General features: G+C 39.6%; 1 protein-coding gene across 1 annotated transcript in view; it reads left to right on the top strand.

Annotated features, from left to right (window-relative positions):
• Window positions 1-25,756, top strand: part of CD163 (CD163 molecule) — a 62,361-nt gene that overhangs the window by 9,673 nt on the left and 26,932 nt on the right. Inside the window, exons 4-10 of the mRNA XM_007502834.3 lie at window positions 9,485-9,799; window positions 13,499-13,819; window positions 17,720-18,040; window positions 21,126-21,443; window positions 21,530-21,844; window positions 22,172-22,234; window positions 23,249-23,563. Of these exons, the coding sequence (XP_007502896.1) occupies window positions 9,485-9,799; window positions 13,499-13,819; window positions 17,720-18,040; window positions 21,126-21,443; window positions 21,530-21,844; window positions 22,172-22,234; window positions 23,249-23,563 (1,968 nt within the window). The remainder of the gene's footprint in view (window positions 1-9,484; window positions 9,800-13,498; window positions 13,820-17,719; window positions 18,041-21,125; window positions 21,444-21,529; window positions 21,845-22,171; window positions 22,235-23,248; window positions 23,564-25,756) is intronic.

The raw sequence follows: 25,756 nt of genomic DNA on the forward strand, positions 1-25,756 counted from the left end.
AGGAGAGGTATGTTTAATATTCTCCTGGCCTTTGTTCTGGTCTGTGAGTAACCCCATACCCTCTTTTATCCTTTGCAGCTGTGACCAGGGCCCCCTACTCCCCTGTTATTGCAAATGCCTGTATATCCAGGACTGAGACCTGGTTCTATGTATTGTCAAGAGTCTTGCACCTAGAGCTAGCAAATGTACCCCTTAATCTCCTTCTGAGTCCAACCAACACTTACAGTCTATGGCTAAGAGTTCCAGAAGCCTTGGCTGCTCTTTCAGCTGCACTCATGCCTTGGAAGGGCCTGCCCTGGTGAGCTGTATTCTGCCTCCATCCCTGGTGAACTAGATCCTCTGTGCTGGCCTTCTAAGTTTTGGGCTAAAAAATTACTTCACCTTGTCTTTTTATGGATTATGGTACTCCTGAATTTGTTTTGAAGCATTATGTCATAGCTTTTTGAAGGGTAATTTGGTAGAAATCAGTTAGGTTCCTGTACCTTCTCCACCACCTTTGAAGGGCTCCTTTTCTCCAACCATCATTTCCCATCTTCTCACTCCTCTGCAGAAAGGATTATTGGGACTTCAAATGGAGCCTCAGTTGGGGATGGTGAGGCAAGGCTTCTCTCTGTACCTTGGTCAGAATCCATGGATCAGCTTCTGGGTTCTTCTTCACCCCACCCACCTTTGTACCCAGCCACTACCCAATGGACAGACATAGGGTCTAGATTTTTACTCTACCTTCAAGCTGGGGCTGGTGAACAGAGCAGGTGCCTAGACCCTCAAACCAGCCCAAGCATGAATTCTCTTAGAGGTCAGAGCTCCTCTGATCAAAAAGATCCACAGAAGGAGGCTCATTGCAACCCTACTAGATTGGGCTGGCTGGGAAGAAACTGATGTCTATTTTCTGGTACTGGCCAGCCTGACACTTCTGCTGGATTCTGTCCCAGTGCCAGGAGCCCATGGCACATGCAGGCCACTGAGGCTGGAAAGACTGCTTTACATTTGTCTGCTTAGGAGCTGGAGTGAGTACTCCTGAAGAGTTTGTACATCTCCTGGAAGGGCAGGCAGAGGGGCAGGCCTGCCAGTTCCCTGGTTGGCCAATGTGGGTGATGTGTTTCTTTAACCTCTCTGGACTCCATTTCATGGCCCCAGCAAAGATTTTTTTTTTCACATCTCAGAGCCCATAGCTCATGGCCAAGAAGATATTAGCTGCTCCATCCCTGGGGTTTCCACCTGCAGGACATCCTTAAAGATCAAGGTGCTGTTTTTGTGTGGGCTGGGCTTTTATTTGATGTGATAGGTCTGACCCTCTCTATAACAGTCTAGGTTTGGTGGGGAGGGGGAGTAAAGTCTCCCTGTTATAGTCTGGTTTCTTCTATTCCTTCCAAAGCCAGCCCAGTAACTCATGTAGGGCAGGGCTGTGGTCAGCTTCTGCTGAGCACACCTCTTCAGGAGACCCTGAGAGTGGAAATGAGAATTCTTGTTCACTGCTCCTTCAGGGAGACCTCTCTCTTTCTGATGATTGCCAGGGGCCTATTGTCTTAAAAAAAAGATATGAGAGGAAGTTTTGTACCCCGTGGGAAGCTTGGACTTTCCGTATGGAGAAGGGGAGAGGAGAACCCCCTTCTCAAAGCAGGGTTTAGGGGAGACAGCAACTGTAACGGGTTGGCTCAGAGAGAGGAGAGGGAGTTTGAAGATTTTCTCCCTTCTGCCTTCCCTCCTTAGCTAAAGCTGCTCTCCCCAATTATCTCTTGTCCCCTCTCCACTACTTGAGGCCAAAGGGTCTCCCCTTGATCTGTTCACTTATACTCAGCTTTTAACAGATAACTTTTAATGTTAACTCAATCAGCTAATACAAAAGGAATAATGGGCGGGAAAGAATGGGGAAAAGAAAGTGGGAAGAAGGGGGTCCCTGTCTCTAGCTAAACCCTTTCCCCTCCCTCCTCGAGTTTGGGGGAACTCAGGTCTTGGCAGCCTGAGCCCCCTGAGAGAAAGTCAATTTGACAATTTTCCCTGGGCAACAGGAGCTGAGGTAAAGTCAGCTCAGGTTTCTCTTCAGAAAGTCCCTTCAATTGGGAAGTGCTGGGGGGAAAGATGGAGTGGGTAACCCACAGGAGAAAGTCTTTATCCACCTCTCCCAACTGAGGGCGTCAGTCCTCTCCCCGACAGAGTCTTCTCCTCCTTTGGGAGTCCACTCCTGGGGCCCCTCCCCTGTCGACGTGATCAATTTCACATACTCTTCAGCTTGGCACTTTTTCTCTAGTGCCAGCCTGTCACAAATCCTCCATTTCCTGTTGTTCGCTTGTTGCCACCCTGGCCCATGCCAGTTACTTACCTTCTATGTCTATTCTAATCTATCTATGTTACTTATTGTTCCCATCTAACCTCCTCCCTCCCAAAATAATAAATCTTATCCTAATCTGTCTATTTGCTAATATAAGTTCCTATCTTATGCTGAGACTGAGTTGTGGGAAGAGGGTTAGGATTATGTGCCAACAACATTTTTTACAACATAACAATTTCTTAATGCAAAAGTCACTCCTATTGCAATCAATATAAAATTCAAATCTTAAGTAAAATTGAACTATCCTATGCCTTATATAATGCCAACTCCAATGTAACAATTCATAACATTTATAGATATATATATTAACTTGTATCTAATGAAATCTGATTCATTCTGTCCCTCTGTTACCTCTCTAGTTACAATATTCCCTTTTCCACCCTAAACTACTCTATCCCTGTCTATTGACAGTTAGTATGTTAACTCTCCTTTCTATCTATATTACTGGATTAAGTCATTATTATGCTATATATATATATATGTATATATATATACATGTCTTCTATTTGTACACATTTACATATGTCATGTGTTATTTAAATACATATATACATATATATCCTCTGTTACTAGAGATTTATTTACAGATATACAATTTATGGGTTGTTCTTATTTACGGCACAGCCCCTAATGTCAATGTGAAATTTGTTTGTGTTCTAAATATGTCATTATGGATGCATATTTATTCCAATGTATATGTGGATGTACTTCCCTATATGTGAAGTTAATATGATCGGCAATTAATCTTATGTGACCCATTTTCCTGAAGTTCATTCCCCATAATGGCTTTGATTCAAAGTTCTTTCCAGTTGTCTGTGAATCTTCCATCCTTTGGTATTGTTTGAAGCTTATCACAGGTCCAGGGTGCCTTCTCCTTTATAGGATACATACTTACTTGCCTGTTGTCTCACCTTGAAAGATGATCTCAGGTATTCGGATCATGCTTTGTATGTGTAAGATTAATGTGTGCATGCATGTAAGAGTGAATATGTTGATGCATGTGAGTGAAACTTTATACAGGATGTTTGTGCCATCCTCATGTGTGTAACTGAGATTCTTTTTTTATGTAATGAATGTAGGTATCTTTCTTAATGTGTAATTGTAAGGCGATTGTTCTATTCTTATGTGGTTGATTGTAGAGGTTGATGATATTTTAGTTTAGGCTTGAGATTGAAATTTGTATATAGGTTTAATAATTCTAAGGGATTCTAAATCCACCCAAATAAACTCCCAGGTTCCACTAGGAACCACTTCTCCTGTGTTTCACAGGCTACACTAATCCTCCCTGATTTAACTAACCCAAATTTATAATATCTGTCTTGGGCATTATTCTGTTATGGTTTCATCCAATAATTTTGTTTGGGTAAGATGCTCCAATAGCATCTTGGATGTTTCTCATCTACATTTACTGGGGTTCACGGACTTATCTCAGTTCTTTTTTTTCAGCCAGGGATTGTCATTATGGGCTTAGGGGTTTTCCTGATTTGAATAAGGTTTCTTTGTGGATCATGTGTCAGATCTTATGCCTAGTACCAGTCTGGGTCCTAAAAGGTTTCATGCTGTTTGCTACCCTATAGAACTCAAACCAAAACTGGTACCAAGTTTTCTATCATATTACTTCCAATTCAGTGTCACTATCCCCTAAGTCATATTCCTTACAAAATTCTTCCTAACTACTGACTCCTGTAATATACAGTATTTCCTCTACTGATAGTTTCCTAAGTTTTCAATTGCTGAATCACCCCATGTGAGCTGCTTGACTCCAGATAACTTGTGAGCCAGGTTCACCCAATTCCCATTCCTAAGCCTCCTGGTTTCAAGGTCTAGCAGTCAACATAATCGAATTCGATTACAGTTTTCTTTGACCTCAGCTAGTGGCTCTCTCTTCTGTCTATGTTCTGCCAAACAACCCTCCAGTTTGGGATTTTTGTGGCCCCATATTGGTTCTCCTACTATCTCTTTTCATGTGTGTGTGTGTGTGTGTGTGTGTGTGTGTGTGTGTGTGTAATTCTGCTTGTTGAGATCTGATATATTACACAGTTTTTCTTTTGGAATTTTCCTAGAGTTTCTTGTCATCGCATGATCAATAATGAGACTCTAGAATTTGGTTTCATTGAATTACCTGAGTTCTCTTGTCTTTTTGGTGGAAAAAATAGCTAAGCTTTCTTCCAGGTTATAAGATCTCACTTAGTACAGTCATTTTAGTAGATTCCACAGTGGATATCACCTTTCTACATGAGAAGAAGGTGGAAGGGTTAGCTAACACTGGATGAAGCCTAGTTTCCAAAAATATCTTGACAGTTAAATGCTGGAGGCTGAGAAGGAAGAAACATCTCTAAGAGGTACAACTCTCAGTTTACATAAGAAGAAACTGAGTCCAAGTGAAGTCAAGTGATTTGTCCACAATCCACAAGTAGTCCAGTCAAGATTTGAATGCAGGTCCTCTGACTGCTAATGAGGTGCCATTACAGCCTGTCTTTCACTTCTTAAGATTCCAGGAATAACCCAGGTTGGGTTGGTCGAGTCTACTTCCCCCTTTGTCAGTTCATGTCAAATAGTCAGCCAGACTTGACTTAATTTTAGAAACAGGTATTTCCACAGGTGGTGTAGGACAAAGAATTCCCTCCAAAGGTCTGTGATACCTCCCCCATGACTACACACTGAGTCCAGGGAAAAGTGGGCTCAAGGGTAAAGAATTCATAGGGAAAGGGCAAACTCCCAGGTCCTGATTATTGGCAGTCCTCTTCTCCTTTTACAGAGGATTTCCCCTCAAACATGGTGAAGCTTTGTCCAATGCTCACTGTAAGAAGCCTCAAGATGCCTTTATTTCTCAGGGAGCCTAATTTGTCCTTAGCTCCTGATGCAGACTCAGCAATCAGTCACTGCTTCTGGCTGGCCTGTCACTGGACTCCTGGGTGCTAAACAGGGCAACTCTTCAAAGAATCTTAGTATCACCTCTGTGGAGCTTCATTTCATTTTGTCCAATTGTTGGAAGTATTTTTCTAACTCCAAATTGATTAAGGAATTAGTAAAAGGGTTCCCATCTGATAAAGATATCAAAGTAGAACATATTGCAAGTTACTTACCTTGGAGTTGCTATGATTGATTCAATCTCCTTTTACCATTTTATATATTTTATATGCATGATCTCAAACCTCATCTCCTTCCCATTCCTTTCATTTACTGTACTGCAATATTTTGAGCACTTTGCTACTGGAATTCAATGTATTAAAGTTAAATAGCTAGCATCTTTACAAAAATCTTTTCACTTGATCCTCTGATTGACCCTGGGACATGGGTGTTCTGAATACCTCCATTTTACCTTTAGGGAAACTGAGACAAATGTTTGCGTGATTAGTTGCCCAGGATTACTGGGTTAGTGACTGAGGCTGGATTTGAACTTGTCTATCCAACTCCATCTCTGGTACCACAATTACTAAACTACTTAGCATATTTTATTGTAAGATTATATTGTAAGAAACAGTCTAATGTAGATTTCACAAGACATTTCTTACAATATAATCTTACATACATCTGTTATTATTCCCAATTTATGGAGTGGAAGTTTGACTTCCATAGCTATAGAGCCAGCCTGAAAGCCAGGAGAACATGCCTTCAAGCCTATATTGGCTTTTTGACTCACTTGTATGTCTGTGCTCTAGGTAGCCCTCCAAAATTATAAACTGCAGAAAAGGTGTCCAGCTGAATTGGCAGATGGAGCCTTCCTCACATGGGAGTTCTCTATGCCAAAGAAATAACAGATCTAGTCCTCTCATCTATAGGTGTGGAAATGGAGGCTCAGAGAGTTAAAGTTACTCACCCAAGGTCAAAGAGATGTCAGAGGCAGGCTTTGATCTTGGGACATCCTCATTTATGTGGCAAGTACAAACTTGTCTTCTTGGAACCCCTCTTAGACCTATAATTCCAACAGAGAGAGGTAGTATCCCTCACTGACCTCTTCCCTATTCAGATCACATCTAGAGTACTTAGACAAATTCTGATGACACTGGAGAGTGTGTAGAGAAAGATTTTTAAGAGCCATAAGTATGGGGTGTATGAATACCACTTGAAGGAACTGAAGATGTTTAGCCTTGACAAGAGAAGGTGGAGGAAGGATAGGACAATTGATATCATCTGGAAGATCCAATTGGACTAAGCCAGGAGCAGAAGAATGTCAATTGTAGAGAGGCCACTGTTTGTTTAGTGCAAAGAAAAACATCCCCGAAATAGAAACTAAGCAAGTGTGAAATGATTTTAATGGCTCATGAGCTAAGTCATCTGAGATGATAAGGCAAAGTCTGGTTGATCACTTGGTAGAGATATGGGTCAGGGTTTTCTTGGGGTGGTTTTGGATAGGACTCGATAGTCTATCACATTCCTCCAAGTTAGAAGCTTCATGACTATCTTCATTTTTCACTTGTAGGGAGAATGTCAACTTGGTTTGACTTTAATAGTTAATTTGACATTTAGAAATAATGTGACAGGGGCAGCCAGATGTTTGGCAGAGTGCTGGGCCTGGAGTTAGGAATTGTCTTCCCAAATTTAAATCTGGCCTCAGACATTATTAGCTGTGTAACCCTGGGTAAGTCACTTAATTCTGTTTGTCTCCAATTCCTCAAATGTAAAAAACATCTGGAGAAGGAAACTACTCTAGTATTTTTGCCAAGAAAACTCCAAATGGGGTCACAAAGGATCAGACATGACTGAACAAGCACAAGAAGCATGTAGTCCTTAGCACTACTCTTCCCCTTTCCTACCATTCCTAGCACTGCACTGCCCTTGCAGAAGTAGATGATGTCCACACAAGATGGAGATTGACTTCATGTCTATATATCTCATTCTAGAATGTATTAGTTAATCACTTATCCCCTCCCAACAATTCAATAGATGAGGTCAGACTTTATAAATGGGGAATAAATTTTTAAAATGGAATATTTTTAATTATCTAAATTCTCTGGAATAAGACAGATATGGATACCCCAACAAGTTACCTTGAGCATCCAGAAGGTAGCAGGAGGGCCTGGAATCCCCATGAACCACAAGAGACTGTATAGGCATAGAGGACACAAACAGAGACACTAAAATGCACACAGAGCAATTTCACCATTTAACTTTTTCTTCAGTGGTGGCTCTGTGCCAGATACTATATAGGTGAAACAGAAGACTCCATTAGTACACAAGGAATTTTGAGTTTCTTTAGAGATGAGTTGACAATTACTAATACAAGGTCTGCATGATAGTCTTTAAATTCTGCATCACTCCCACTAGCTCTTTTCTTTAAGCCCTTTCCCTCAATTGTTGCATTTATTTATTTTATTCCCTGCCTCAGGCTTCCCAAGGATTCAATCATTCCTTTTATGACCTGACTGAAAGTACCTTACATATTAATGCAATTTTTCTTTTAAAAATACATATAATATATTTATTTCATTAACCATTTCCTAATTACACTTGTAAAATTTTCATCATTCTTTTTTTTAATCTTCAGTTCTAATTCTCTCTCCTGCTATTTCTTGTTAACGGGATTTTCTTAATCTTTCCCTCTGTCTTTTTAAGAGGCAGGAGAGCAGGATTTCTAAGTGGAGCAGAATTGACAGGGGCCAATGAGCCAGAGCTGAAGATTCCATTACCAAGAAGATGAGGGGAGAGATGAGGAAGGAATGAGTTGGCAGTTAGGTCTTTTGCCTCTGGATCTCTTGAGAGAAGGAGGTCTATCTCTATCTCTGCTACTGGCAGATGGCAGTTGAGGGCTTTTGCCTTTGGATCTCCAGAGAGGAGGAGGTCTGTCTCTGAGGCAAGGGGTTACTCGTGGTTTACTACTGACAGTTGGTGAATAAAACCTTATTTAAAGGGATTGTGGAGGGTGGCTGTTGATTTATTAGTATGAGATAGGTAATAGATAGATCTGTTCTGGCCAAGCAAGAAGAACTTGTCTTCAGAAGACAGAAGTAAGGTTTTAGAAATTTTAGTTTTAAGAATTTAAGTATAGTCATAGGGTATTAGAATAATAATCTCTTTCCTCCTTTCTATTTTCTATCTGTTTTTCTTCTCAAATTAAACTAAGTTTTATTCAACTGCTCTCCTCACCTTTGTCAAACTCCTACCATTTAACCCTTACATCCCTTACCCCTCACAAAGGCAAGCAATATCATATCGTTATACATGCAATCAGGCAAAACTTAGCTGCCATACAAAGAGTTGTTATAATTTTTTTGTGTATTTGTCCATTTTCCTTTTGTTTTATTTCTTTGAGACATGGTGGTGTTTTGGGGTCAAAGGGGTATGCAGTTTTATAACCCTTTGGGCATAATTCCAAATTGTTCTCAATAATGATTCCATCAGTTCACTACTCTACAAACAGTTCTTGAGTATCCCAATTTTTCCATATCTCCTCCAGTATGTCCTTTTCCTTTTCTGTCACATTAGCCAATCCAATAGGCAGGGCTGTTTTACTTTGCATAAAATGCAATTTTCAGACTAAATTGCATGGTTTGTATAATCTAATAGTCCTCTCCAGAGTTAATAAAATGAAATCCTCTGCCTGCAAAGATCTGTTGAGATACTTTCTGTTGGAGTGTTTAATCAGCTATTAATTTCTATGCAAATGCCCATGGCTCTAATGGCTGTGGTTCTGCCTTTCATCTCAGTGCTGAGAATGGTCTTGCCTTCTTGGAGGTGGTGGCAGTGATGATGCTTGATGATTGTGGCTGACCTTTTGGAAAGGTTTTAAGGTTTCCAAAATGCTTCACACACATCTCATTAGAACTTTACAACACTCCTATGGGTCAGATACGTCAATTATTATAATTCTTATTTTATAGATGAGGAAATAGAGATAGGAACACAGAGCTAATAAATACTAGAAGGAGAATTCAAACTCAAGCTTTTCATTGGCCAAAGTCTAAAGGTCTTTTCAATGAACTCCCAAAGTGTCCCCACTAAACATAACCATATAGATCCTCTAGCCACCCACAATGATGAGAATTAGATTTCTTTGGTGTTCTTTAGGCATAGGGTGGATGACCACTTGTCAGATGTGTTATCACTGGAATTCTTTCAGGTATGAATATGACTAAAATTTGCTGAGACCCTTTTTAAGCCTCACATTCTACTAACTCAATGATATCTCTTCTCTATGCCTTTACTTTGTTACAGATGAAGCGGACTTGGAACTGAGACTGGCAGATGGCGCTAACCGTTGTGAGGGCAGAGTGGAGTTGAAAGTTCGAGGAGAGTGGGGGACTGTGTGTGATGACAATTGGGGCAGTATGGAAACTTCCATAGTGTGTAAACAGTTGGGATGTGGATCAGTTCTTCATTTCCTTGGGAATAACAAAAATGGATCTGGACCCATTTGGCTTGATGAAGTTTCCTGCCTTGGGAATGAATCAGCTCTCTGGAACTGCCACCACAATGGATGGGGACAGCATAATTGTAATCATGAAGAGGATGTGTCTGTCATCTGCTCAGGTAAGTCTTGGCCCCCAAATAGAAATTCCTTTATTTAGCTGTCATGCCTCCAAAGAGAAATCTCCTGCTCTGACAGTTATGGTATTGACCCCTGAAGCATTCTCACCTCTTTCAAGCATAGAAAACTGACCTCATCTGTCCCCATGCCCAACTCAAACCACCCCTCTTTTAATATAGTATATTTCAGGCCTGAACCCTGGGACTCATTTTGTAATTTTATGCCTCCTCACTATTCACATTCATTTAAGTGCCAAATGCTGATCCTGTGGCCTCCACAGTTTATGTAATTATGCAACATCTCTAATCACATGACAACTCCTTTCTCCCTCCTCTGTCAACTTAGAGTCATAGCATTTCAAAGAGAAAAGGAATTTTTGTATCTATCTAGTCTCACCCATATTTGATGAAGAATCCCTCCTTCAACATAACCAACAAGTAGTCATCCAGGTTCTACCTGAAGACTTCCAGTGACATAACCTATCCCACGTTTGGATAGTTCTAATTCACAAGTATATATCATATATCTACTATATGCCTGATTCTGTGCCAAGTTTCAAAGATTCAAAGAAAGTAAAAGGACAGCTCTTAAGGAGTTAGACACTATTGGTGAAGACAATGTGCATACCTATTTACAGACAATGTATAAACAACAAATTGTAGATAATGTCAGGGGGAAAGTTCTACTATTAAGGGGGAACAAGAAACAGAATCTTATATTTGAGTGTTGAGTCAATGGAAAAAATTGGATTTTATTAAATAGGAGGATAACAGGGTCAGACCCATGCTTGAAGGAGATCAATTTGATAGTGTGGATTTCTAAATTAATATTCAATAACTAAGTATTATATTTTAAAAGTTTTATTAATAATAACTAGGACAGAAGAACTGCCTGAATAAAGCTGGTTGAGGGTCCAAAAAGAGAAAGAGTTATAACTACTTAAATACATCACACAAAATGTGGGGACACAGGAAAAGGGAATTTTGGGAAATACTAAGGGACTTCTGGGGGATGAAGTCCAAAGGCTCAAAATCTCCATTTATACAATAGCCGAGTGAAGGATGGACTACAGTGAGGAGAGACTTGAGCCAGTAAGATCATCTAGCAGACTAGTGTGATACAATAGGAACGAGGTGATAAGGTATAATATCAGAGTAGTGGTAGTATCAGAGGAGAAAACGGGAATATAAAAAGGATTCCATATGGTAGTATCAATGAGATTTGACAACTGATTGGAAACAGAGGAAAGAATGAGTGAGGGTTGAGGGTGACACCTAAGATGTGAGTCTAGGTTACTAAAAAGATAGTGGGACCCTCCATACTAACAGGGAAGTTAGGAAAATTGGAGGGTTTAGGGGGGAAAGATGTTAAGATATCTAAGATATCTGTGTTGAATTTAAGTGCAGTCTAAGCTGATGATAATGAATTATTTCACAAAGTGAGATAATGTTGAAAGAGAAGAGATAGGAACAAACAATACAGAAGCAAATGATCACAATAATCTCATGTTTGATAAACCCAAAGAGCCAAGATTTGGGGGCAAGAGTTTGGTATTTGACAAAAACTGCTGGGAAGACCATAAAGAAATATGACAGAAATTAGCCAAAGACCAGCATCTCAGATCATATACAAAGATAAGGTCAAAATGGGTACATGATTTAGACATAAAAGGTGATATTATAAACAAATTAGAAGAATATGAATATTGCGATATTCTCTGCCCTAATTTAAGATGTATATATTTCCAGCTAATTTTGCCAGAATTTTTCCATTCAGCACTTTACCCTATGAATGAAGTATGCAGATATATCTTTTAAAAATAATATTTTGTTTTTCTCCATTTACATATAAAAGTTTTTAATATTAATTTTTAAAGTTTTGAGCTCCAAATTCTCTCCCTCTCTCCCACCCTCCCCGTCTCTGAGAGAGTAAACAGTCTAATGTAGATTTCACAAGACATTTCTTACAATATAATAATATTTAATTTCCTTTATTACTACAACTTGTTTATCTGTTTCCCAATGGAAGGTCATTTACCACTTTCCAGTCTCTTGTTGCTATAAAAAGTACTGCCATAAATATTTTAGTTTTATGAGAGTATTCCTTTTTGTCATTGACATCCATGGGTAGTAAATATATTAAATAGTGGACTCTTTTGAGTCAAAGAATATAGACATTGTAGTAATTGTAGTAATTTTCCTTGTATAATACTGTGTTCTTTTCCAGACCAAGTAGACCAGTTTACAGATATTCTAACAGTTTTTTACTGTTTCTATAATGTTCTGGGGTGTGCAGTGAAATCTCAGAGTTGTTGATTATAAGTTTCTCTTATGATCAGTGATTTAGAATGTCCTTTCACATAAGAGTTTGCATTTCTTCTTTTGAGGATTGTTTTTCTATGTCCCTTGACCATTTGTTGGATGTATTTATGGATAGATGAAGTTATCCATATATGTGTGTAAATGTATGTATGTATATATATATATATATATATATCTCATATTTTTGTATCTATATATTCTTCTAATGGGCATTATATTGAATTTGTTCATGGAAAATCTTATTTTCATTTAATTAAATTGGTCTACTTTGTCTTTCATAATTTCTTCTATTCCTTGTTTTGTTTCTTTTATATCTAGCTAAAATTATAAAAAGTCAATTATTTATTTTTCTTCCAATTTTTATCATTTCAAACTGCTAATGCATCCCCACCCCCCAAATTACATTATACATATTTATATGTGCACATTTTAACTGTCATATTTGTCTTTTTTTCAATTTTTATTTTTAAACATTTTTCATTGTTTACATGATTCATTTTCTTTCCCTCCCCTCTGACAGAGTGGACAAGAAATTCCACTTATACCATATATTTCTTGTAGGAAATTAGGGTTTTTTTTTTATTTGCAAGCTCAGAGACTAACATAGTTCCTAGAACATTATAAGAGCCTAATTTATTTTGTTGATTGATTAGTCTATGTATCCATTTGGAACTTATGTGGTATAAATGTTTCTTTCCAAACTTTTTTCTCCTATTTTTCTCATTCAAGTGTTTTACATGTTTGTTTATTGAATACTGACCTACTGAGTTTACTTGTTTCTGATCAAAGTACATCTTTCTATGCCAGGATTATGTTGACAGCAGAATTCATTATGAGGGACTATGGATTTGATTTAATAAATACTTTAGTAACAAAATATAATGTTTCTTTCATGATGTAATATATCTTATGCATTTAAAACATGATTTTAATAAGGAACTGATTGCCTTGAGTAGACCTATGGTAAGGGGGCCCATGACACAGATGTGGTTAAGAAATTCTGCTTTATCATAACCCAAATTTCCAGAGGACAGATTCATGGCTCCTGAAAATAAATTACAAACTGGACAAGAAGAATGATTCATAAGAGAAGGTTGTTCATCATAGAGGTCTGATATTCAGAGATTCCAGGAAAATTATCTCCTTGCTTTGGCTTTGCTCATGTGATAAAGTGGCTTCCTACGATACTTTGGTGAAAGGCTATTCCTTTTCTTGAAAGCCTTGAACCAGAAGGTCAAAGGCTAACTCACCTTGCCTCTCTCCTGTGCTTCTCACCGGGTCCTTTTGTTTATCTTAGGTCCTTCTCAATACAACTGTGCCATCCACTTCAGGCCTCCAAATTGTTCCCATGATTGACATGTTTGTTCATCTCTGTTGCAGATGGAGCAGATCTGACCCTGAAGCTGGGTAATGGAACTAGCAGCTGTTCAGGGCGAGTGGAGGTGAGAGTACAAAACCAGTGGGGAACAGTCTGTGACGACAACTGGGACAAGAATGCTGGGGCTGTAGTATGTAGGCAAGCAGGATGTCCATCTACTATGATGGCCTTAATTAGCATTAATGCTAGTTATGACATTGAAAACATTTGGCTTGATGAGGTTTCCTGCAATGGGAATGAGTCATCTCTCTGGGACTGCAAACACAGAGGATGGAAAAACCATGACTGTGGACACAATGAGGATGTTGGAATGATGTGTATAGGTAAGGTCGCAGTGCAGGACCACTTAATAGAAGGAAGGTGGGCTGTCTGGGGAAATATTTTGTTGGGAAATAAATTGTTCCTTCTCACAAAAAGGAAAGGAATGGGGAAGGAGGAAAGGAAAGGAAAGGAAAGGAAAAGAAAGGAAAGGAAAGGAAAGGAAAGGAAAGGAAAGGAAAGGAAAGGAAAGGAAAGGAAAGGAAAGGAAAGGAAAGGAAAGGAAAGGAAAGGAAAGGAAAGGAAAGGAAAGGAAAGGAAAGGAAAGGAAAGGAAAGGAAAGGAAAGGAAAGGAAAGGATCTAATTTGATCCTTACAACAGCCTTGAGAGGTTGATGCAGTTATGTATGATTCCCATTTTACTTAATTTAACTAGGGTCGCACGGATAATAAATATCCAAGGCTGGATTCAAATTTAGGAATTTAGAACTCTTTTCCCTTAAGTCACTTCCCTGCCATTACTTTATGGACTTTGATACAAGATGAAACATAATTCATGAATTTGAGTCAAAAGGCTAGAATGGAAAAGCACAACACAGCATTGTGATAAAGGAAGAATAGTGAGGCTAAACTACATGGACATGAGAATTTAGTTAGAAGGATGGGAAATGATTGGTGTTTTGTTTGTTCATTTTTTGCTTTGGAGGTCATTGACTCTGAATCACAGGAATTAGAGGAGGAAGAGGTTGGAATTTGCTAGCACAAGATGATAAGTACCAGCTGATCTGCCATCACATGGATGAAAGGCTGGTGCTAGAAGATGAGTGGTTTTACAGTTAAAGTTGTATGGTATGGATATGGATCCTACTGAGTAGTTCATGTAGAGTAAAGCCATTCTCCTCCATACAACATAGTTTAACCCATAACCATAGACCTCATTCATCACACATCCTACCATACCCCCATTCATAGCAATATTCTTGTCTAAGAGTCAGCCCCTCTCAAACTTTATGGGCAGCTTGTGGGTATTTTAGTCCATTTCCCTCTCTATCACAAACTTATGGCATGACTCAATACAGTTGTAAGAATGCTCTAGAGGAATCTTCTCTGATATACATAGACCAAGAGGTATGCCCAATGATTTCAATAAATCCCAATCTTCATCTGATTTCATCTAGTGGCTAAAGACTTTTCATTCCTTCCCAACTAAAGGACAGCAACAATGTGGGGTTGATCCCAAGGGAAGTGCCGTCTCCCAACTGACCATGAAATGACCTTATAAACTTCAAAATGTCAGAAGATCTGGAGGGCCTTGGGCCTCAGCTGCAGTGGTTGATGTTAGCATTTGTATTCACCAGGAACTGAGGGACACATTGAAGGCAAGCAAGGCATACTAAGGATAGGCAGTTTTGGAGTCCTGAAGGAGGCTATATCTTTTTAAAAAATATTTTATTTCTTTTTTTTCCATGGATATTCATGTTGTCTCCCTTACTTCTTCCTTACCCTCTCCCAGAGTTGACAAGCAGTTCTATTGGGTTATACATGTATTATCACACAAAACCTATTTCCACATTATTCCTTTTTGTAATAGAGTAATCTTTTAAAACCAAAACACCAAATCATTTATCCATAAAAGAAGTGATAAATCATATGTTTTCTTTTGCATTTCTACTCCTGCATTTTTATTTTATAGTTCTTTCTCTATATGTAGAGAGCATCCTTTCTCATAAGTCTCTCAGAATTGTCCTGGATCTTTACATTGCTACTAGTTGCAAAGTTAATTACATTTGATCATCTCATGTTTCAGTTACTGTATTCTTTCCAGTTCATCATTCCTTACAGCATAATATTATTCCATCACCATCATATATCAGAATTCATTCAGCCATTTCCCAACAGAGAGACATCAATTGAGGGACATTCCAATTTTTTGCTGCCACAAAAAGCGCAGCTATAAATACTTTTGTACAAACAGATCAATCCCCATTTTTTTTTTTATCTTTTTGGGATACAAACCTAGTCATGGTGTTGCTGGATGAAAGGGTATGAATTCTTTTAAAGGCATTTGGGCATAATTTCAAAGTGCCTTCCAAAATGGTATCCCAATTTTTTGCCACATCCCCTCCAACATTTATTATGTTCCTTTATTATCATATTGGCCAATCTGCTAAGTGTAAGGTGATACCTCAGGGTTTGATTTGCATTTCTCTATTTAGGAGTGATTTTGAATATTTCTTCACATAATTATTGATAGTTTTGATTTCTTTATCTGGAAACTGACTATTCATATCCCTTAGTCATTTGCCAATTGAGGGATAATTTGATTTTTTTAGTAAATTTGATTTAGTTCTTTATATAGTTGAGAAATTAGACCTTTATCAGAGAAATTTGTTTTAATTTTTTTCCCTCAGTTTGTTACTTTCCTTCTGATCTTGGTTGTATTGGTTTTATTTGTACAGTCCCTTTTTAATTTAATATAATAAAAATTATTCATTTTACATTTTGTAATTTTCTCTCTCTTTTGTTTGGTCCTTAATTCTTCCCTTCTCCATAGATCTGACAGGTAAACTATTCGACATTCACCTAATTTGCTTATATCATTCTTTATGTTTAAGTCATGTACCTATTTTGAACTTATCTTGGTATAGGATATGAGATATTGGTTTAAACCTAATTTTTGCCATACTGTTTTCTAAGTTTTCCCAGTAGTTTTTGTCAAATAGTGATTTTTTTTCCCCAAAAGGTGGGATCTTTGGGTTTCTCAAACATTAGATTGCTAAAGTCATTTCCTCAAACTATTCCTAGTTTATTCCATTGATCCACCCTTCTATCTCTTAGCCAGTACCAGATTGTTTTGATGATGACTACTTTATAGTACAGTAGCCTGGTACTGCTAGGCTACCATCCATTACATCTTTTCCACTAGTTCTCTTAATATTCTTGATCATTTGTTCTTCCAGATGAATTTTATTAATTTTTTCTAGCTCTATAAAATAATTTTGGTAGTTTGATAGGTATGGCACTAAGTAAGTAAATTAATTTAAGAAGGATTGTCATTTTTATTATATTAGCTCATCCTATCCATGAGAAATTAATGTTTTTCCAACCATTTAGATCAAGTTTTATTTGTGTGGAAAATGTTTTGTAGCTATATTCATATAATTCCTATGTTTGTCTTGGTAGATAGATTCCAAAATATTTTATACAGTGATATCTAAAGGAAATTTCATAAGGACTACATGATGGGTAGGAAGAGCTACCCTTCTAATTGCTTTCTTATTCGAGTCCAATTTCTCCTGCACTATATGTTTTTTTAGGAGAGTGTGTCATAGGCTTTGGGGGAAGATGTTTTTGTACCAATTGACTGTACCCCACTAGTAAATACTCATTACTAAAAACTCCCAGTGGAGGCTCATGAATGATATTACTAGAAAGCAGCCCATCTACTAAGGGTTCCCTCTCATACCTTAAGGAGAAAAGCAGTAAACTACTCTCTGGAATATCTGCTAGTACAATATATAAGAATATGTTATTACATATAATAGGAATATAGTACATATATAAGAAACAGAAAATTGGAGAGCAGTCATTCTGGGTCTTAGAGGAAGAGTAAACTTACTAATGATTGATCTTAGACTAGTAGAGTAAGGCCTTTTCTATTGTTGCTCAACGATTAGCATAGCAGGGAAACTAGCAAAGGGCAAAAATGTAAAACATAAGGGTAAAGGGTGGAGTCATTGATATGAAAGGAAGGAAGATGCATTGGAACCCTCTTTGCCTTTGTGGTATACCGAAGAAAGGGTATAGAGTACAGAGTGCTTTAGAAAAGTTAAGGAAGACAACTGTGTTACTTATTAAAAATTATCTGAGCTACATATGCTCACCCAAAATTATTCTTGGGGCCAGCAGAAATCAAATCATGTCTCCTGGCTCACCTATGACTGAAATTCCTGTCTCTTTTACAGATTCATCTGCCCTGGAGCTGAGGCTTCTTGGGGGAAGCAGCCAGTGTGCAGGGATAGTGGAGGTAAGAGTCCATGAGGAGGCGGGAGTCGTGTGCAGAAGCAGCTGGTCACTGAAAGAAGCCACCATGGTTTGCAGGCAGCTAGGCTGTGGAGTTGCTGTCAGCATCCCCATGGAGCACAGCTTTGGAGACATCTCTAAGCATGTCTGGATCAAAGGAACCAAATGCTTTGGAAAAGAGGAATCTTTTTGGGATTGTGGGAATTGGGAATGGGGAAAGAGTTTCTGTCATGAGGATGAAAAAGCTGCTGTCATCTGTTCAGGTGAGTCTCAATACCAGAGATCATCCCCATGGTAGGAATCTGACTCCTAAGGTTACAATCAGTAGCAGGATCCTTTGCTAGGGGAACAGAGCTCAAGACCCTTCTTTGAGAATTGCCCATCCATTGGCCCCTTCCTGAATAGCTCATCTCTGGGTTCCTGGTCCCAGGACCACACAGTCTTGGGCCTCTGGGACCAAATTGGGCTCAAATTACAAACCCTAGTCTCTTCCTCCCAGGATAAGGCCGTCCATGCCAAGCTGGCCTTTTCTTCCCTCTCTCACCTGCCCTTAGCATGAGGAGGAAGGAGCTATGTTTGCACTATTTAATCTTTGAAAAGTTTTTGCAGTGAACAAGATTTAGCACCAATATGTCAAGACATGACATTACTCTGTGCATGCTTCAGTCTTTGCCTCACCCAGAGGAATAGACCATCCCCAATATCACCCTTCCCCAGAAAGGGAGGCTGGGGGTACTCAGGTGCACAGACGTACAGGAAGGATCCCCCAAAATAGAAGTATCAAGACTTCTGGTATGAACTTCCCAACACCACCCTCATTTTCCAGTCTTCCATACCCATTGTCAGTGATGTTGGGTCCCAGCTCTGATGTTGGGGTCTTCTACAACGATATTCTGTGTTTTCTGGTCAGTGCTTCTAATGCAGCTCTTTCAGGTATGTTTCAAAGTTTACTCCATAAGTGCCAATAACAGGTGGATAGTACTTGTTCCATTTCATGCAGTAATCATTGAACACTTGGACCAACTCGATGATTCATGCAGATCTTTAGAATTTCTATCTACAGTGTCTAGCAAGTCAGAGGAAAGACAGGGGCTCATGTGCTTGATAAATACTTGGGGAACTAATTGGGAAGTACATTGAGCTGATGACCACAGAACAATTCTTTCCACCTCCATTGGTTCTGAGTCTTAGATAGAACAATTTCATCAATGAGGTAGAGGAGTCATCGCAAGCAGAATAAAATTGTTTCAGGGGATAGGTCCAGGTTCTTTCAGGTTTGGGAAGCAGGAACTTCTTGATACAGTCATCACAAGGATTGTCTCATTTAACAGAGATGCTAGAAAAAGAATATTGAAGTAACCCTGGGCCTCAGAATATTAGACCCTGATATAGCCCAGGAATATGCAACCCAGGGCTCCTGCACCCTTCAGTTCAAGGCTGGTGTATTTGATTCTCTTTGCTAGCCACTTTTTTTGGATTCTCAGTAGAGGAAGAAGTGATCATCCCTTGTCTCAGAGGTATGTCTAGTCTCTAAAGGGTCACTTGCTTAACTTGATATTGAACAGACCTGTTTGCAGTATGTTCACAAAGCTCTTGACACTTAGCAATGGCACATCTTCATTTATTTGTTCTGTATAGCCTGGTGGGTGCATAGATAAAGCATTTAGTTAAGCTAGCACAAAATAAGAGAATATGGTGGTATGTGGAAAAACAAAGAAGTATCAAAGCTATCTGGGTAGAGGATATCTCAAAACCAGACAGAGAAATATGTAGATAAAGAGAGGGAGTGAGTGAGTGAGTCACAGGTGCGAGTTAGGTGAAAGGTAGACATAAAAGGTGGATGAATATTCAGTCCTGAAAAGGGTCTTGCAGCACTCACACCAAAAATACTAGTCCTCCTTGAACACTCCACATACTCCAGTTCTCACCTGTGGCTCCAAGAAAGCAATGGAATGCCCAATGGCCACACTCCAGTAGTCTCAGCAGTCAGTCTAGATCAAGTTGAGAGTAACTTACAGTTCTCAAGCTCATTAGTGAGACTTCCCCCATCAGAATGGGCAGATGAGAACAATTTAATCAAATATCCATGAAGGCAGCTAAAGCAAGTGCTGTAGCTTAGTCAGACACTGAAGAAGCCACGGTTATCTACCGCATCCTGAGCCAATATCAGTTGTCTTGACTTTTGTCTTTGTTGACTCTGGAAGAGGGAGTGAGGCTGAAGACCTTGTGCATCTCTGGCTTGTTCTGATCCAATTCACTCTTGGGCCAAGACATCACTCTATGATGTGACTAGTCCTCTTTAAAAATGAAGGGAAAATGACAAGAGATGGGTAGATGGAAATATAGCCATGTTACTTCTGTAGTACCATTTGCTTAAAATTGTTCTAAGGTTCTAGCGAGAGCACCTATATTTAGAGGACTCATCCAACTTCAAATGCTACTTAAATGTCCATTATCATGATTATTGTTATTACCAAGGTGTATATAAACATGATAAATGTAGAAACCATCTGTCTCCAAAGGATAAGAGGAAGAAGACATACAAGTCACATGTGCTGGCCATCATGCCAAAGATTCACTGATCACTTTCCAATGAGGCACGGCAGCCAAGAAGTCCCATTTTGGACCAAGAACTTGGCTTAGTTCCCAAATATCTAAATCCTACTAATTGCCTTGGCAACTGAAAGTTGGTGGATGGACCCCCTCAAAGATCACTCCCTGGTGGATTGGCTTTGGAGTGAGGGAAAACTGTGTTCACACCCCAACCTTGGATATCACAGCTATGTGATACCCACAAGTAATTCACTCCTCAGCCTCAGTGTCATCATCTATAAAACACCAGTGATAATATCTCCTATTACACAGAGTTCCTGGAAGGATCAAGTGAGATATCATATGCAAACCAATGCTGACATTCATTATGATACCTGTTACAATTAAAATATAGTCTAGGATCAGCATGTGGCATACCTTTGAAGAAGGGAAAAGTAATTCATAATTTACCCACTTGGAAACAGACAATTAGTATATTTTTCTATCTATTCTTCCATTCTAAGAAGTTTCTCATGCTGGAAGCTGTCTTTTGGGTACAATTGGTGTCAGCACCTTAAGGTCCCACATCATGTGTTCTCCACAATGTCTTGAAGGCAACAGGTGTTCAATAAATGTATATAGAATGGCCAGGATCCACTGGCTCTCAGAGGCATTGTACCAGGGTAGCTGCATCTAATAATGGTCTGGGGACGAGTGGAGAGAGAACTTCCTGGCCTTTTCACTGGTTTAGGTCAGAAGCCAACAAACAAAGTATAAAAGGAACTGAGGTCTTTACTGGTATTTCTTACCTCACAGGCCACATGCAGCCTCGACTAAGTGGAGGGGATTTTCCCTGCTCAGGAAGAGTGGAAGTGAAGCACCAAGGCAGCTGGGTCTCTGTCTGTAGTCCTGACTTTCCTCTGCAGATGGCCAGTGTGTTGTGCCAGGAGCTGCAATGTGGCACGCCTGTCTCCATCCTGGAAGGTATTCACTTTGGAGAAGGAGGAGATGGCCAGATCCTGACCAAGGAGTTGCGGTGTAAAGGCAACGAGTCTCATATCGCATTGTGCCCCACAGTGCCCATACACAGCAGGAAGTGCAACTCTGACATGACCATTGGCCTGATCTGCTCAAGTAAGAGTCAATAAACAAATGCCCTGGCCCTCTACCCTCAGCTTCAGAGTTGTGGTCTCTGCTCTAAGGTTCTATCTCCTCCCTAGGGTACACAGACTTCCGGCTGGTGGACGGCAACTCCAGCTGTGAAGGGCGAGTTGAGATCCAGGTCCAAGATGTCTGGGGAACCCTCTGTGGCTCCCATTGGGGTCTGGCCAATGCCAATGTTCTCTGCAAGCAGCTTGACTGTGGAATTGCTGTCTCAGTCTCTACAGGAGTGCATTTTAGAGAAACAAGAGGCCCTGTCTGGGGGCATAGATTTCACTGCTCAGGGACTGAGTCCCATCTGGAGACTTGTCCAATGACTGTCTTGGGAGCCTCACTTTGTTCTCCCACAAATATTGCTTTTGTGAAGTGCTCAGGTAAGAGAAGAGAGTTCTAATTTAGGGCCCTTGGACAGGGGGAAAGTCTGAGAGCAGGCAAATATGAGAAGACTGTGGTCAAAGAGTTCTACAGAACTTTGGTCAGCTTGTCCCTTTCCTTCCCCACCTAGGTCAATGTACAAATTGGGAAGCCCCAGAGGACAAGGACTTGCATTCTGGGACTGGGCCTCTTTCTAGATCTCATCCAGCCACGCCATCTAGCTCTATACACACATCCCCCCCCTCACACACTTGCACACATGTACACACGTACTCACATGCCCCTGATCTATGTGCAAGAGGAATTGAGCAAATTTGTGTTTGCAGGAAACCCATGGGATGCACAACTCCTATGTCAAGGTGTTCAGCCTCAGCCACCTTTATGCTCAGGTGAGAACTTCGAGGAACCCCAAGAAAGTCTTTTCAGTCTTTGTAAGTGCAGCCAATGTTCATAAACACCTTTGGCTCTCAACCTCAACCTCATCCTCTTTTCAGTCTTCTCCCATTCCCTACCCCCGATTCCCTACAGATCCAAACTGTTGTTGAATCTTGTAGATTTTAAAAATTAATATCCACTACTCCAAGTATTATATTTAGAAAGTTTATTAAAATATAACTTGAAGTAAAAAGGCTAGAGAAACAGAGAGAGCTCATCCAGCCTCACACGTGGGGAAAAAAAGAGAGAGGGAGGAATTACAAAAACTCATATACAAGAACACAAGAACACATGTAAACAGAAAGGGAAAAGGATTCTCGGGACAACAAAAGAATTCTGGGAGATGGAGTCCAAATTTTTCTAATTATACAATCTTCAGGCTTTACATTTGCTCCCCTCTGTCCTCTTCTTTTCACTTCGAACAGTCACCTTTACTTGGACTGCAGCATATTGACATCATAAGTTCCCATCTTTTTCCTCTCCAGCACATCCCCATCTCCACTGCCAAAATCATCTTCTTAAAGCACAGACCTTACCATTTCACTTCCCTGATCAAAAGCCCAGTGAGCTCTGGGATAAAACACAAACACGTCAGCTTGACTTCAGACTAAGTCCTTCTGGCCCTTCCAGGTCCTGCCTACCATCCATATATTTCCTTTCACACTTCTCTTCCTGGGCTCCATGCTGGCTCCAACCTGGAATGCTCTTACTCATCACCTACACCTTATACAATCTATATAATTATAATTTTGTGATAAAAAGACCCCTAATTTCTGAGACTCTGTTGTTAGTGCTCTCTCCTTTTATTCTCACTTTGTCTGCTTTATTTCCCACAGTAGAAGAAACTCTTGTAAGGCAGGGTTTTTTTTTTCTCCTTTTATCAGCACAAATCATAATGCCTTGTGAAATGTCACCACTTAATGAAGCTTTGGATTGGATAACTTATTAACGATGATTTCTCCCTGTAGAGCTGAGACAGATCAACCTTGTGAATGGGGGAGATCGCTGTGCTGGAAGAGTTGAGGTCTACCATGAGGGTGCCTGGGGCACTATATGTGATGACTCTTGGGACCTAAATGATGCTCAGGTGGTGTGCAGACAGCTCAGTTGTGGAGCGGCCATCAATGCCACCGTCTCTGCTTACTTCGGAGCTGGAACTGGGCCCATTTGGCTGGATGATATGAACTGCTCTGGGAATGAATCCAAGATGTGGCAGTGTCCGTCAAGTGCCTGGGGTCAACATGAATGCAGGCACAAGGAAGATGCAGGAGTTCTTTGCTCAGGTTTGTTCTGAATATACCTACTGAATATCCAATTAAATGGCAAAGGACTGAAAAAGGATGAAGGCAAGTGAGAGAAAAACACCTGAGAAAAGCTGTTGGATATGGCTCAGAATAGGGCTGCCCAGACAGGGGCATTGTCTGAGTGGTCCTCAAATTGTGCAGTGGCACAGGGTCACTAGCTTGAATCATATTTGAAGAATGTGCTTTATAAAAGCCCAGGATGCCAAAGCATTTTTGTACAAATAGAAAATCATTAGAGTACATAGTGAGCTAAGATGTGAGTGAAACCAAAGGTTGATTATAGCAATCCTATAAAGATGGGAAAAAGAAAGAACAGACAACTAAATTATTTACTTTGGGGGTTTCTTCCTGTTAAAAAAATATTTTATTTCCCCCCAATTACATGTAAAAACGATTTTTAACATTCATTTTTGAAATGTTTGAGTTCTAAATTTTCTCCCTCCTTCCAACCCTTCTTCCCTGAGGCCATAAGCCATTTGATCTAGATTTTATATGTTCAGTCATGTAAACATTCCATTTTGTGGAAGTGATCTCAAACGGAAATCAAGAAGTGAAATATAATCATTTCAATCTACATTCAGACTCCATTAGTTCTTTCTCTGAGGACAAATGGCATTTTTCATCAAGTTTCTGGGGTTTTACTTGGATCCCTATTGCTGAGAATAACTAGGCTACTCATAGTTGTTCATCAAAAAATATTGCTATGGTTTTCCTCACATCATGTTGCATCAGTTCATGTAAGTCTTTCCAGATTTCTCTGAAATTGTCCTACTTGTCATTTCTTAAAGCACTATTCTATTACAATTTGTTCAGCCATTCTTCAATTGATAAGCATTCCTTCAATTTCCAATTCTTTGCTATGATAAAAAGAACTCTAAGTTCTCCCCACAATAAGGTCTCCACCTACTTTTTATGTCTTTGGGATATAAACCCAGTAGTGGTTACTTCTGTTTTTTCAACTTAGGAAACCAGAGAGATTTGTGCATACAAGCTCTTTTCTAGTTGACGGTTTATAGCTTTTTCAAGACCCCATTAGCTTCTTCAGGGATGGTGCAGAATAATAAGGAAAGGGACCAGAGGATGCTCAGAATTACAAGTCAGCAGACTATCCATCTCAACTGCATCATGACAACCAAATGTAAGGCTTTTGTCTAATAACCAAAGACTCCAAACATTCTTGGAAAATTCATCCATCCACATTGACATTCTCGCTAGAAAGCCCAATAAGAAGACATAAAAGAAGCTGTAGTGAAGTAGAAAGTCCACTCCTATTTAAGGGAATGGTTAGAATGGCCTTTGTCCAGTGCCAGAAGGTTAGAAGAGTATGCAGGGATCTGAATGTAAGCAAACTGACCCAGACGAAGACATTCAACTCTATACACGAAAATCAGTTGCAGAAGATGAAGAGGTAGAAAAATAATAGGACAAAATACCAAATCCTCCTAACAATGTCAATATACACCTGAATTTTGTATCATCTTTTTGTAAAAGTGGACAGTGGGCTGGACTACAAAAGTTTTGTTGAAAAGTGAGGTCCCACATTTTTAAAAGATAATGCACACATTTTTTTATAAATTACCAAGAAAGAGCAAGATATTATATCGCATGATTGTAGGGGAGGGTATTACTGTTAAGGTAACACAGGTCTCTCCTCCCTATGGAGATATAATCAGCCTTTTCCAAGGAGCTGTAATCAACCACATCCTATTACAACTAGCTCTCTCAAGTCTTTTATAGAGAGGTCCAGATCCAGGAAGTTTCTTCTTCTGCTGATTTATGGTGTTTAGAGGAAAAGTAAAGGGTACAGCCAAGTGGCTCAGTGGATAGAGAGCTAGGCCTAAACCCTCCACAAAACTCTAGTTTCTATTTGTCTTAACTTTTCTGGTGAATTTGCTGCAGAACTTTATCACTGATTAGGCATCAATATTCTGCCAATTACAAGCATAGCCATAAGGAAAGGGATTGGGCGAGTACAACAGTTCCTAGAGTTTTGTGGGGGGTTTAGGCATGTGAGTGGTGGGGAGGAATTGCCGCTTCTATTTTGTAAAGGTGCCTTTTCATAATTCACGTACTTTCTATGTTTTAGTAAGACTCTGACTTGTCATATGCACACAAGTTTTTCCATGTCAATAGCAAATGAAAAGGCGGTCTGTTTTGTTTTTCATATATATG

Source organism: Monodelphis domestica, chromosome 5 (genome assembly GCF_027887165.1).
Source record: "Monodelphis domestica isolate mMonDom1 chromosome 5, mMonDom1.pri, whole genome shotgun sequence".
Taxonomy (NCBI): domain Eukaryota; kingdom Metazoa; phylum Chordata; class Mammalia; order Didelphimorphia; family Didelphidae; genus Monodelphis; species Monodelphis domestica.